General features: G+C 37.8%; 1 protein-coding gene across 2 annotated transcripts in view; it reads left to right on the top strand.

Annotated features, from left to right (window-relative positions):
• Positions 1-411: 411 nt before the first annotated feature.
• TBPL1 (TBP-like 1) overlaps positions 412-15,677 on the top strand; it is a 32,363-nt gene continuing 17,097 nt past the window's right edge. Inside the window, exon 1 of one of the 2 annotated variants that reach the window (XM_008580400.1) lies at positions 412-550. Coding sequence is in view for 1 of the 2 variants with exons in the window: in XM_008580391.1 (XP_008578613.1) it covers positions 1,879-1,885 (7 nt within the window). In the remaining variant the exon portion in view is untranslated. Of the gene's footprint in view, positions 551-1,821; positions 1,886-15,677 lie in introns of those variants that run through there. The other variant, XM_008580391.1, reaches the window with a different exon arrangement.

Below are 15,677 nucleotides of genomic sequence, written 5' to 3'. Positions count from 1 at the left end.
TACGTACATATGTTTAGATATCAGCTAAAAATATACAAGGGATACACAATTTTTTAAGAACCATCCCAAGCCGTTCTCAAGCAAAAACGTCTAGCTGCATGCCCTCTAACCCCTTTCACCCTCCGCCTCTCTCTGCTGGTGCGCAGATGCGGCCTGACTTGTAACCAAGGAGGAGGAAGGGAGAGTGGGGGCGGGGAAGGAGAAAGTGACGGGAGCAGTGAGAGCCGGAAATGAGTGGCTAGCGAGGCACCCAGGAGGGCCCTGCCCGGCGGCGCTCTAGCCCCAGCGCGCTGTCTCTATGCTCCCCCGCGTCTCGTCTATTTATTGTCGCGGGGCGGCATAGGCCGCCCAGTACCCGGAACAACAAAGCCCGAAAGACGGAGCCCGAACCTTGGGGGCTCCTAGCAACGGGCCGGGGCGGGAGTTCCATGGAGACTGGGGAGCGCGCCCGCCTCATCATCATCCTCATCCTCCAGCTTATCCTTCGCGTTCGACGCAACCGGCAGCAGCGCTGCCGCCGCGTCCTCTGCTACCGCCCCCTCTTCCCACGGTAACCCCGGAGGCGGCCCTGGGCGGGGGAAGCGCGAGCGACTGGGCGGCCTGAGTGCCGGGTGCGGGGCATCTGGGCGCCCGGCAGACGGGTGCGGAGCCAGAGCCGGAGCCGTGCTGCGGGTGGGGTACGCGGGGGCGGGTGACTGGAGGAGAGGGGCTGAGGCGGCGGAAGCCGCTCGGGTGGCGGCGGGAGGGTCCGGTTCTGACGAGGACGGGGTGATATTTGGGGACCTCACTCGGGATAACGGGGTGGGGGTGGGGCGTCCCTGCCTGGGAGCAATTATCGAGCCGGGTGTAGGGTAAGAAAAGAGGGCTTATTTTTTGTGTGAGCCACTACTAGGAAAGGCAGGGAAAGGAGATTCCCCATCTCTCTGGAGCCCTCACCCCGGGGAAGAGGGACCGTGCAAAGATGCTGGGGGTCTGTGGCTTCCCACAAAACTTCAGCGGCCTCTGTGCAGCACAGGAGGGCTCCCAAATAACGGCTTAGTCGGTTCCTCGTTCTGGCAATGCCAGTGGCCCTGCTTTATTTTATTATTAATATTTTTGACCAAAACTAGGGATGGAGAAGGATCTGGAACTAAGGAAGAGAAAATGAATTGTAGATAGGTCTAAACAGGGATAAGAGTCAGGATAAGTGTTTAGTAATAGACCCGTAAGAACCTTAAAAGTAAATCTAATAGGGAATGACGGTTTTAAAAAATCTCTTTCTGCAGAGATACGCATCTGTAGGCTCTGTCAGTGTGCTCATTGCAGTAAGACTCAAACTATGCCCAGTCCACATCTGTGAGCTCTCTGACTGCATCTGCCACCTGCAGTTCCAGAGCGACACTGGCAGTAACTAGCGTGAACTTGTGTATTTAGGATGAAGAACAGTGCCTTAAAATTGTGGCTCAAGAAAAGGGAACAAGCTTGGTGCGATTTTGTGTGTGTGTGTGTATGTGAAAAGGCAATGACAGAATCCCTGGGGACATTTTAAAAAGAGACTAGGAGACGATTCAGCCATCCTGGCATAATTTGCACAATCTTTTTTTTTTTTTTTTTTTCCTCAACATTGCCAGTGACTTTATTTTTTTCTTGTCATTTATTTTATATTTTAATTTATTAATATACAATATAGTTAATTCTCGTTCCCCTTTACCAATTCCTCCTTTTCCTCCCATCCTCTCCTCCCACCCCACCCCCGCCAATCAACATCATATCTGTTCCCTGGTCTTAACAAAATCAAGGAATTGTGATTGTTGCAGAATCTTAAAGTTTGAGAAATGGCAGTTCATCCAAATCGAGAAGTGACTTTTAGCGCTATCTGGTCAAGTTTCACAGCTTGATATGCCCAGTTAAGTACTCATGAGTTTATGCTTTCTCTTTAAGCCTTTCATCACACACTACTAAATGATTTTATATTTTCCAAAACCATATTAGGTCAGTAAATAAAATTTTCCTGTGGTATGCTGAAAAGGCCACATACATAGTACTATTATACCGTTTTAGTGGCCAACAGGAATAAAGCTCTTTAGATTAAAGATGAAAATAAAGCTGATAAATCATAGAAGCATTTTTGTCAACTACAGCTTCTGTTTGTTCTTCACCTCTTTTTCTAAGCCTGGTTTCTCTTAAGCAAAAAGGTGTGATCCTTATCAACCCCCTCTTTTTATACTCTCCGCCATCGAAATCAGTATCAGAAACTGATCTGCTACTATCTACTCTTGATTGATCAACTAATTCCTGAAGGACTAGCCAGAATACATAGTTTTAAACAGGCATTTTCTTTCTTTTTTTAAAAAAAAATTATTTTATTTATTATTTTTATTTTAAGCTTTTAGTCTGGAATTGAGGTTCAGTGTCCTTTGTTAAAGGAATTTCATGTATGTGCAAAGATGTGGGCAGTTTTAACAAGGATGCTAAAGGATGTGAATGAACATTGAGAAACCTAAATTGCATTTTAAGACTCTTAAGAACAAAAGGGTAATATTATCATCTTTAGATTAATGAATTGAGGACTGTTGCTTTATCTTTTCATATAGCTATTCTTCTGTGAAGGATATGCTGGGAGGACCACCTTGAGGCATAGATGTTGAATGCCGGGATTTTCATCGTGCTTGTGACACTTAATGAACTCCCTTGACCTCAGGGCTGCCATCAGACTCACTTCCTGTGGTCCTCATTGCTGCTGCCTTTATCCTTTCTCTGTTTGAGTGGGGTCAAGCCCTAGTTTCCACCTTTATTAACAATCCTATTTCTGCTTTCCCTGTTCTTTACTCCAACACTCCCAGTGTTTGGTGTTGTCTTAGTTTCTTTCCTTTCTTTACCATGTCTGAATCAAAAATGATTTTTCTTAATGCTGTCTGTATTATTTGTTTCTTATGGAGTTTTCAACATATGTCCTTTGTTTGTATAGACTTTTGATTAATGTTACTTTGTTACATTTTCCTCCTATATCCCTCCCCTTTATTTGGACAGTTGGAGTGGTCACGTCAGATGTTCTGTATTCATTCTGAATAACTGTTGGTTGTGAATACAACAGGTTAGAGCCGTATGCTGAGAATCAAAAGATTGTATTGAAATAAGACATGTGAAAATATTTGAACCTTTCAGAATAAAAGGCTTTTTAGAAGCCCCAGTTGCTTTTTTAAAGGTAAGAGTATCGTAGATCCTGCTGTGTGTTTTAAATTCAACCTTACTTAGATTTTCATGATTTTTATTCTAAGAAAGGTATTCATATGTCAATCTTTTCTGATCATTTTGCATCTGAAAATTTGACTGAAATTACTTTTTTCCAAGTGTGAGGGAACTAAAGTGATTTCCACAAATTTTGCTTCACGTGGAAAATTGTCGCATCAAAATTTTTGTGGATATATATATATGTAGAATGTGCAGAATTTGCTATAAAGTAGAACAAATACATATGAAACATTTAGCTGAGTATCTTCGAAAGGAGTTATTTCTTATCATGGATGTGGCACATTATTTAAAAATCAACAAGTATTGTATAATCTAATTGAATGGATGTGAGTACAGTTTTTAGATAAAGGAAGCCAGTAATAACCTGGTGACGGATTTCCTTCTGTTGCATCATAGACCATGTGATGAAATGATTGCTATGAAAAGTAAAGTTTAAATTGATTTTAGAAGAATTTATAGTAGAAAATTTCCACAGCGTCTTTGAGTCAGAACCTGTAGTGCTTTGAAAATTTAGCTGTATTGTAACATTTGAACTAATAAAGATTTCCTGAAATTTATACCTATTTTGTTGCACCTTTTATATTCCTAATGCCATGTCACATATGCACAGCTGGATGAAAGGTGTTTCCCTTCAGGTGCTTTTTGTGCACTTGAAGATAGCAGAAAAATGACATACATGGGTTATAAAACATGACAGACAGACACAAATTTGAATTTTAAATCCTTTATTACATACTGCCTGGTACTATAGTTACAGGTGTACAGATTTCATCATGCCTGCTAAATTGGAAGATTCTTGAGAATCAGGACTATGAGTCACATCATATTGTGTGTTCATGTCGTGTATGTATGTATTTTGAAGATTAATATGTTAATAGAGGGAGATATATATTTGTTTATTTTTATTTCACTTCAGGGACTTATCTAGTTGATGAGGGGAACCTTTTTGAAATCTGATTCCTAATGCCTAAAATTTCAACTTTTCATCCTGTCTATAGTTATAAGCAGCAAAAATTTCTCAGACATGATTAGGGCTTTGTTTTAGCCAATTCAAACAATAAAGATAATGGTTGACTGCCCTACTTTGAATAGATACAGTGTTTGCTCTTGTCACCTGACTACCACTTTGGGAAATTTCAAAAGGTTGAGAGACTATATACATGTCTGAGGTCTTTCCAGTCCATGTAGACAAATTTGATTTTTGCATTATGACACAGTACATCTTTTCTTGAGAAGAGAGATGGGTGTTTGTATAGTTGTGAAAAAGCAAGATTCCAGAAGTATATATAGTGGAAAGGAATCAGGTCACATCAGAAATTCTACTCATCTGGTCTTATCAGTGACTAAAGGGTGACAGAATTGATGATTGAGTTTAAAATGTCTGGTTTTGTGCTGGGAAACATGCTGCTAGAAATCCCATTAAATGTTTAAAACACACTAAGCTGATTTCTGGGGCAGTTCAAATATGCCTTCATGTAGGAGTTAATAATATGAAACTGTTTAAAATTTTACCAAAAAATGCAACACAAAAGTTTGTCTTTTGGTTTCTTTCACCATGCAGTATACATCCATTAAGAAAGAATACTGAAAATCAGATGGTGTGTTAAGGTCAGAGTTTTCTCAGGACATGTGTGGATGACTTTAGTATTGAAATGTCCTTAGCATGATAGAATAGACATCTGTCTGTAGACGTTCGTCCATGGTATGTTTTTGTTTTTTAACTATGTGAGGAATTACAGCATCTTAAAATAAGTAAAGAATTTTCCATTAACTAAATGGTTCCAAAGAATCAGGTGTTAATCTTCCTCCTCCTTACATTACAAGTACCTGTATTTCTGTTTGTGAGACAGAACAGTTTTGATCAGAATCAGTTACGTTTTCTTCGGTTTAGGGTTGTATAACACAGAGTATAAACTCTGGTTAGTGGCTGCCTCTGTTCAGCATCGTGGCTATAGTTTTTATTAGTGGTATGGCCTTGAATAAGTTTTTTCACTACCATGAGCCCCAGTTTCCTCATCTGTACTATGAGGTTATTGTTAGTACCATCTCTTAGAGTTGTTGTGAGAATTTGAGAATTAGTTAAACACTTAGAAATTTAGTTAAGAGCTGAAAAAATATTAGCAGGTGCTAGTAACGATGATACTAGTTAGTACATTAAAGGTGAACGATTAGACCACTTGAATGCTTTTTTAAAATTTTTATTTAGAGGCTTTCTACTAAAGCATTGAAATTCTTTCCTTGTGATCGCTAACTATTGGACTGATCTCTGCTCTTAGGTTTTGGGAGGGAGAAGTACTTTTTTAAAATTTTGAATTGTCACACAGGCATCTGGTTATCACTTATGGCAGATGGACTAAGTAAAGAGAGACATCTCTGTTTCTTGGAAAAGGAAGGCCAACAAAGCCTGGTCTGGCACTGTGTTGCAGCTATTGAAATGTTATTTCCCTGTGGACTTGACTGCTTGTTTAGCTGTATGGTACTTCTGAATAAAGGGAACAGACCCCAGTGGTTTCATTTAGCAGATTTAGTCTTTCTTTAGAAAACCCTCTGTTTTTCACTTGTATACCCTTAAACTGATGGTAAACTTGAAACTGCGTCATCAGGGTTAAGTCATTTAACTTGAATTTTGTGTCACTATAAATGTTTTAAATAGTTTTTTTGTAATTTTAGCTGAAATTGCTGCTTTCCACCAATAATTTGAGGCTGAAGAATGACTGCCAAGGATTGCAAAATTATTTGTTTATGCTAAGGCTAAACAAATATTGAGGCTACCTAATCAGGAAAATAATTTGATAATTGCAACTTCGTTTAGGCTGCTATTGAAATAGTTAATTTTTTAAAGTTAAGTCCAAATGTTTTAGTTTAAGCTAGACAGACATTTGAAACTGCTGACTAAAAAAATAAATGTTTCTGGTTGAAGTTAATTGCAAACTGTTCTTTCCTATTTTGGCTAATATTCAGGCCTTAGTTTTTATTTGAAATATATTTTTATAAATTATATATTATAGAAGTTTATGTAAAATATATTATTAAAAGTATATTTTGCTTTAAATGTACAGGGGTAAATTTTCATAATTCCTTTCCATGTTGTGCTGGTTTGTTTATTTGTTTTAGTTTTTTTATATATCTCTACACACTAAGAAGATTGGCAAATATCCTTATATTTAGAGGTGTGACTTTTGTTTTCCTGCTAGAAGAAAGTGAAGTTTGTTGGTACTGTTGATTTAGTTGATCAACTAGGTTAGCCAAAATAGACTTAGTATTGATATAATATTGTTGACATTATTTTCTTAGCCATCACGGATTTTGGATCTAAAAAATACTGAGATAAGAGAGAAAATGATCATGGCTATTTCACTTAAATATATATATATATACATCTATAGATATATTCTCCTTTAATTTTAGATACTCTGAGGACTGTATTGGGAAATTTTTAGGAATACAGGTTTCCAAGGTGTCAATACTATTGTCCACAATAAAACTTGCCTGTTTTGAGCCAAAGTTCTGTCTAACACATTGTTAATGTTTTCCTAGTGTTATTTCCACCACACTCTTTTTCAGGGGCAGATGTTGCTGTCCTTCAGATATGAAGATAACAAAGCCAATATGTAACCCGAAAGTACAAATATGAAGATGGGTATTTGATTTATGACTATGGTCAACTTTTGTAGAGCCTATCATTTTTTGAACCTCAGCTAAGACTCATGGTGAACCTAAAGCTTTTGTGGAACAAGAACCATCCCATCCTTTTTAATTCGACATAGTTTTGTCGAGCCCCAAAGCCTCTTTCCTCCTCACCTGCTTATGGCTACAGTGAGTTTTTTGGGCATCTTCAGTTACTTGTATGTATGTACAACCTAGTGAAGTTGTAATGAGCATCCCATAATTGCTTATAGGTTAACCACTGTCCAGGATCTTTACTGGTTCAGATTAGGGTGGTTGCAAAGAGGCACAACCATGTTGAAGTTACAATTACCAATTCATCAGACCTTCCTCAACACAAATTTGGCGTGCTAATCTAAAAGGTACCTTGTTCTCGATCTTAAAAAATAAAATAAGAATAAAAATAAATAAAAGATACTTTGTTCTCTACTCTTCTTTTGACAAGTAAGTGGGCAGGAGAAGGCTGAGATAAGGGATGTGACATGGTTCAACAGATTAAAAGCTGTAATAATTTTGTGAATAATAATTCTATCATTTTCTCAGGAGCATATTGCTAAAGTAAGTCTTCTGGTCAGTATAGCAGAGAAGACCTTCAGCTGGCCAGTAATCTTGAAACTTCCACTTCAGTACATAGGGCAAAACTACTAGGATCATGATTTAATTTGTATGTACATTAAGAATGTGTGCCTCTTGGCTTACTCTTTCTAGGATTTTGTTTTTAGCCTGTTACAACTGGGAGAATTTCAAATGTCTGAAACCATATCCTTAATTTGTTTGTCTTGTGTTGTATTCTCACTCTCACTTTGTAAAGAGTAACATAGAGAAAACAGTTGCCTTTCAGGGTTTGGGAGTCCTAACTAAAACCAATAATAACTTGTTAGGTGTGGGAGTACTAAGCAAAACATTCCAGAAAGTGAAATAAGGCAATAGTAGGATTTTATTGGAGAACTTGAGGGGATTGTGGCTATTAAGATTTTTATTGCTATATTGAAAAATGTCTACTCTTTCTGCTTATGCCCCAAATCTACAGCTCTTTCTTTAAGTGGTTCTTAGTATTCACTTAATTCAGCAAGTACTTATTGAGTTCAAGACCAGGTGCCAGCTACTGAGACAAGTTCTAAAGATACACATATGTATTATTTATTTTGGTGGCTGGACAGTAGGGGATTTGAACCCTCGGTCTTGGTGTTATCGACACTGTGCTCTAACAACTGAGCTAATCAGCCAGCCCTTAAAGACACACATTTAATTAAACAGTTTTCTTCAAGGAGATTGGTGCCTGCAGTCTAGTAGACGGCCTCTTTCATTTGGTGTGCCCTCTGCTGGGGTGCTCTTCTCCAAATGTTTTGTGTGACTGGCTCCTTCTTATCCTTCAAGATCTCATCTTATGATTCATTTCTCATTTCTAAGAAAGTTGAAAGGCCTTCCCTAGATCATTCCTCCTAAAGTTTCTCTTTTGCCATCTTGTATATTTCTTTTATAACGTAGATCACATTCTCTGATTATTTTAATTGCTGGCCCATTTGTTGTCTGTTTCTTCCACTGGAATAAAACTGCCATGAGGGTTCCTTTACTGACCATTTTGTTCTGAGCTATATTCTTATATATAGAATGAAAAGGGTCTGCTATTGCAAGAGGAATAGTATAAAGTTGAGAATGTTAAGGTGTGTTGGAAGTGGAAGATTAGGGTATAAAAGGAAGATTGGAGGTGGGAAGCACACTGCATTCTACACCAAGCAGATTAGATTCTATTTTGTTTGTCAAAGAGAGCCGAGAGATATTTCTTTAAGTAGGGATGTGGCACAATTTGGAAGATAATTCTGGTAGTTGCTTGGTAAATGGACTAGATCGTAGAGACTGCAAGTAAAGAGTTCCATTAGAAGGCTGTAGCCATAATGACTTGCAAGAGAGCCTAATATAAAACACTATTGCTTTGGATGCAGGATGGAAAGCTAGATTAGAAGTCAACTGGGCGTAGGAGAAAAATGAGAGATGAAGGATGATTCTGAAATTTCTGATTCAGATGAATGAATGTTGGATGGTACCTTATTCACTAAAATTAAGGAGAGACTGGGTTAATGGGTACGAAACTGTGCTACGTACCCTGAGTGAACCATTGCACAGTATATGCATGTATTGAAAGAACACACCATGCCCCACAAGTAAAAAAATAAAATTAAGGAGAGACAGAGCAAGTATTTTTGAGGGGATTAATGAGTTCTGTTTTGGATGTGTTGGTTTAATTTAATAGATATGCCTAATAGACAGTCGGAATATGGACTCAGGTCTCTGGTAAGTCAGGATTGAAGTAGGAGCCAGCCATAAACAAGTTCATATATAGCAACTGAAGCCTGAAAAGCTTTAAGAGGAAAAGGATTTAAGTCAGTGGTTTATAACATTCAGGGATATTAAACCCATTTGAAAATATTATGAAAACAATGGCCTCGTCAGGTACACATAGATTTGTGTGTGTATAATTTCAGGGGGATCCTAACCTCTGGAACTTATCATTGAGCTTTTCAGGGACTGTTGTCAACTTCAATTAGGAACTTCTGATTTAAGAAGCATGCAGAGAAGTGTTCAAGATGGGAGGAGAACCCAGGAAAGATGCCTCAGAAGGCAGGGGTAGTAGGTGGTGAGGCAGAATTTTGAAATTCAGAGGTTGCCAAGGCTTTATGCTCTGGAGAAATTCAGCAGAGGAGAGCTTCAACTATGCTGTTGGATTCAGCAGTGAGCCATTCATTGGTAATGTTTCATACTGCGTAGAAGCAGAAGGCCGATTATGCCAGTTTAGAGCATGAATGGGAGGTCAGGAAACAAGCCATGGCAAACAGTGTAGAAATCGTGATATTCTCTATTGTAAACAGTACTGCTTATAAGAATATATCCCATTTTAAGGACTTAGTGATAGGGAAATTTCATTATTTTGATTACCTATTGTGGTGTTTCAGCCCAATGGTTTTCAACTGGCTGCCCATTAGAAACACCTTGGAAATGTTTTGAAAATTAAGACCCTTAACATGGTCAATTAAGTCAATATCTCTGGGGTTGAGTTTCTTCACACTTATTTTGTTTCTTTTGTTTAGGCTTTTTTTTAATAGTTAAGAACCAGTGTTCCAATCAGAAAACTTCCTCATCACTCTTGTAGTGTATACTATGTAAGAATCTTTTCTTTTACTTGTATGTTATCATCAAATTACTCACCTTACCATTGTGCTAGTTTTAAATCAGTGTTCTTTAGTCTTTCTCACAGTTTCTCCATATTTATCTTTTTTGAGTGACACAACCCTCCCTCTATTACTGAGATCCGGCCAGTTCTGAGTAAAATAAGAAATTTTTAATGATGCTTACATGTGGAAAGAGTATTCATTCTGAAATACTGTTTGCTTTAAGTATATTTTTTTACTCTTCTTGCTATTTTTTAACCAGAAAGTTTGAACTCTATACTATTTTTCCAAGTTGCTAATTTCGTAGTTTTACCTTGCTTTTCTTAAAATGGCACTCATGCATGCTGTAGACCTTTAAACATGTTGTCTACACTAGAGCAGACATTTCATGTGAAGGGTAACCCTATAAAAGCAGTTGAAAGGAAACTATCAAAAACCTGAAATTTCACCTGTTGTGTTTTCACCTTGCAGTGCTTTCTCTTGGTTAAATTCTTGATGAGCTATCAGTGGTTCACATTTGAACCTTGTATTCACATACTTAAAATAAAAATCAGAATACGGAGAAATTTGACCTTGATGTATGCCAACCCTTATACCAACCAGAAGTTACAGGAGAGTTTATTTGATCTTTTAATTACCTAGTGAACTAACATACCTGAAGATTAAAATAATAATCTTTTAAAAGTTATGCTATTTTATTAGCATTAGTTTAATGGCTTAATTAGTCTCACAAATTATAATTACTTATGGGTAACTTAGGCCAATTATCAAGCTTCTATGTAAAGAGATTAAACATCCTAGTTTTTTTTTTTTTTTTAAAAGATGACCGGTAAGGGGATCTCAACCCTTGGCTTGGTGCTGTCAGCACCACGCTCAGCCAGTGAGCAAACCGGCCATCCCTATATAGGATCCGAACCCATGGCCTTGGTGTTATCATCACCGCACTCTACTGAGTGAGCCACGGGCCGGCCCAACATCCTAGTTTTTTAAATGGTAGTCCATAATATGGGAAAATAGGGATACATGAAGACCTGCTCAAGAAATCGGATATCTTACAAGTTAAATAAAGTGAACATCATAAACTTTTGTTGTAATTTTACATCCAAACCTGTTTACTTCTAATTTTCCTGCTCTTGCATGTACTTAACCAAGTAAAATTTAGCAAAATATCTATTTTGTAATATGTGGTAGACTTGGTCAGAGTCTTTTTTTCTCCCTTTCTTTTACTATTTCCTTTACCAACTTCCCTGCCCCTGCCCATCCCCATACCCCCCCCCCCCCACAATCAATAACTACTATTTCTTTTAGTTTTAAATGGTTTTTTTATTGGGGATTTTTTTTAAATTCACTGTTAAATTTAGCTTTCTTCAATACTAATTTTACTTAGCAGATCAATCAACATTATTTATTTTTACCCCTTGCTTTTAAACTTGAGGTATCATGATCTTTTTTTGTGTTCCAAAACTTGGGGACTGCAATGAATAACTAGAAATCCTTTCCATTTTTGAACATTTCTCTGTCCATGGAAGATGAAGAAAGAAGATAATAATAGTAACAATGAGAATAGCTTAAATTGGAATGCTTACCATGTGTAAGTACAGTGCTAAGCACTTCACATGAAAATTCACTTAACTATCACAATTTTACAAATGAGGATATTGAGGCACAAAAGTGTTAAGTAATTTGCCCATAGTTGTATGGCTGATAAGTGGTAGATTAGGGATTTAACCTAAGCAGTCTGCTGAGCTCTTAAACTGTGTGTGTGTGTGTGTGCGTGTGCGTGTGTGCGCGCGCGCAAACATTGCTTTTTAATAATCCCAAGCTAACAGTTAAGTTCTATAGACATTTTATTGAATGTGTGTAGTGCCTTGGGACCTATGCCAAGTCTGGTTACAGAAGTAAGAAAGACTTGATTATGCTTCTGAGGAGCTTGTCATCTACCAAGGAGACATATAAATAGGAAATATTTCACTATATATAGTGAAATTTCAATATAGTGTGGAAAAGTGCCATGATAGAGATATGCATAGTAACATGGTAATGGCACTCAGAATAGGGACACTCTGGCTTAGTTTTTGGGATCAGATTTTTTGGTTCTTTTGATTTTTTTATTTCACCCATGATGATTTTAATTACTGTCTATACTAGGGTTTCCAAATTTTCATTTCCAATCTAGACCTAGACGTGAACAATGAACTTCTGTTATCTGCTCTGTATCTCCTCCTGCATTTCTCACAAGTTCCTTCAATTCAAAATGTCCAAAATGGAATTGTTACCCTTCTTCCTTCCCTGTCTCCCCTACAAATCTGCCCTCCCTCCTATCTTAGTAAATAATGTCTTGGGTCACAAGCTTGTAGTCATCCTCCTTCTCCCTTTTCCTCATCCCAATATTAATCACAAAGCTCTGTCCACTCTGTCTCCTAAAAATATCTATCTTCTGTCTACTACTTTCCATCTTCAACCAGTACCACCACTCAGGTTCATGTTCCTGTCATCTCTCTCCGGCACTGTTACAGTAGACCCTGACTGGATTTCCTTATCCATTCTTAACTTCCCATTGCAGAAGTGGTGGTGATATATCTTTAAAAAATAGAACATTAATTGCTTCTCCTTTAGCTCACCATTACTCTTGGAATAAATATGAAAATTCTTAACATGGCATAGAAGGCATGATTTGTCTTCCATGTATCTTCAGCTTTTCAGTGTTCCAACTTTAGCCATGGTGACCCTCTTCCAGGTCTTGTTCACTGTTGTATCCCTATCCCATAGCATGGGGGCTAAGCTTAGATTTGTAGTTCATTTGTTATAAAATTGAACAAAGGTAATGCTGAGCTATATGGAACAAGTAGAGCTAAGCCACATGCAGAAGTGGGTATAAATGATTTTCAGCAGAAGGACTAGATGAGACAAAACGTTAATATTCTGTACATATAAGAGCTTTTATAAATCAGTGAAAAATCTCAGAAAGAAAATGAACAAAGGATATGAGACTGTTAACTTTGGAGAAATAGAAATGGATAGTGATATTTGAGTTCACTCTGATTAGTATTTAAGGAAAACCAATTCAGTGTTGCTATTTTTTATATCTAAGGTTGTCAAAAATTTTTGTAAAATCTTTGGTGACTAGATAAGACAGCATATGCATATGATCCCAGTGTTATTTAATATGCACAGATAAATATATTAGCCTAGAAATGTGCTTATATGAGCATAAAAAAGACTTAACAGTAGTTATCACTGTGGTAGGATTATGATGACTTTATTTTCTTTGAGTATTTCTTATGTAATCAGAAAAGGACATGCTGCTTCTTTAAAAATCATTCATAAGACTATTTACTTGAAATATTAAGAAGTATATCCAAAGTCCACTTTTACATATATATGTCTGTTTCTGTTACTTATAACAGAATACCTGAAACTGGGTAATTTATGAAGAGACGAAATTTACTTCTTACAGTTTGGAGGCTGGAAAGTCCTGGTCCAGGAGACATATCTGGTGAGGGCCTTCTTCTGGGTAGGAACTCTCTACATGGTCCCATGGTGACCAGTGTACCACATGTGAGGAATGGCATGAGCAAGAGAGCTAACCTGCTCACTCTCTCTCCTTATAAAACTATCAGAACCACTTCCATTACTCCGTGAAGGAATCAATCCACTTACTAGGGTGCAGTTCTCACAATCCAATCACTTCTTAAAGGCCCACCTTTCAAATACCATCATCAGATTTTCCACTCTCTTAACACTTACAATGGGGGTCAAGTTTCCGATACATGAACTTTTGGAGGACACATTTAACCCATAGCAACATAATAAGGAACCAATATGCCAAATTTCTCATCTTTGAGTTTGAATCCCCAAATTTAAAGTTGTATTCAATAAAATATGCTTTTTTGCCTTGTTATCCATAATAGTTAATGTTTGTTTTTTGTTTTTTTTTTTTCCTTTTTTGTCTTTTTTTTTTTTTTTTTACTGACCGGTAACGGGATTGCAACCCTCGGTGTCATGCCCGTACCAGGTACCAGCAACGGAATCGCAGCCCTCGGTGTTGTGCCCACACCGCGCTCAGCCAGTGAGTGGGAACCGGTCTCTACATGGGATCCGAACCCTCGGCAGGAGCGCCGCCGCACTCCCAAGCGGTGCACTCTCCAGTGCGCCACCGGGCCGGCCCCATAATAGTTAATGTTAATGGTAGTGTTGACTAACGATAATGAAGTATATTATAATTTGTGAGATGCTCATTAATTCTTCAAAATGATCATGTGAAGTAGATGGTATTGTTTGCATTTTACAGATGAGAATAGGAACAGTTCAGACCTAGCCATTTTCACTTAACTTCCGTTAGGATCCATGTCTACTGTTTTAACACCCAAGTTTTCTTACTTTATAGATACATTTTAGTATATGTTGAAACAGTGAAATAAGTAAGCCACTGCTTAAACATTATTTTAAGATGGGATGGACATTAGGTTATGTGTCCTCATATTGCAAAATAATTCATTTTTTCAATTGGAACTTTTTCATGAGAGCGTAAACTATTGAACTTATCTTTCTTTAAGCACTCATTCAGAAAATCAGCATCGCTTAAATCTTCCCTCACTACCTTTTAGGCACCATTATGAATATTTTTGTTGACTAAAACATAAAATACACTTTTTTGCACTTTTTTGTTGTTGTTGTTAATAGATGCTGGCAACCCTCAGAGTTGTTGATAATTGACTTCCTTAAAAAATAGTATCTTTGTAGGTCTCTTAATATAGATTTTACAAATTATAACAATTCTCCTTTTTTGACTTCAGACAATAATAATTTATTTTGCTCACAAATCTGCATTTTGAATAAGACTCAGAAGAAATAGCTAGTCTCTACTCCATGGCTGTCTGTCAGCCAGGTAGGATGACTTAACTGGAGGCCAGAAGATCCATTTTCAAGGTGTTGCCTACATGTGGCTGAAAAGGTGGTGCTGGCTATTGACTGGGAGCTCAACCAGGACCAGGGGCCAAGGAACTTGGTTTCTTTCCATATGGGCCTCTCCATGGTCTGCTTAGGCTTGGAGCAGGGTGGTGGGACTCCACGAACATGCATTCTAAAAGAAAAAGGCAGTAGTACTAGGTATTTTTATGACTCAGCCTGGAAAGTCACATACTGTCACTTGTTTTGTACTCTATTAGTGGAGGCAGTTACAAAGATCTGTGTAGGTCCAGGGAGATGGGGGTATACCATTCAGTAGGAGAAGTACTGAGGTCAAATTTTAGGAGGAGCATGTCAGATGGGAAATATTGTTGCCATTATCTTTGGAAAATACAATCTGCCACAGAAGCATTTGCCTGGACTCGTAGTGGTCTGGAGTTACTGATAGGCCCACCCCAGGCTTGGTGTTGCCTTTCCATGGAGCTAAACCCTCAGTCCTTGGAAGGCTGGATTGCATACCTGTTAAAGCTCTAGAGTCACACTGCTTATATTCAAAAGCCAGTTCTGCCACTTAACCGTAACTTTGAGCAATAATTTAACTCCCTGGCTTCAGTTCTTTTCTGTAAAATAGGAAAAATAATAATACATACCTCACAGGGCTATTATGAAGAAGTTTATGAGTGCACCTAACACATAGTAAGCAAG

This window comes from Galeopterus variegatus, unplaced genomic scaffold (genome assembly GCF_000696425.1).
Source record: "Galeopterus variegatus unplaced genomic scaffold, G_variegatus-3.0.2 Scaffold85, whole genome shotgun sequence".
NCBI classification, from domain to species: domain Eukaryota; kingdom Metazoa; phylum Chordata; class Mammalia; order Dermoptera; family Cynocephalidae; genus Galeopterus; species Galeopterus variegatus.
Note: the sequence above shows the minus strand (reverse complement) of the source record. Positions and strands in the feature narration are given on the sequence as shown.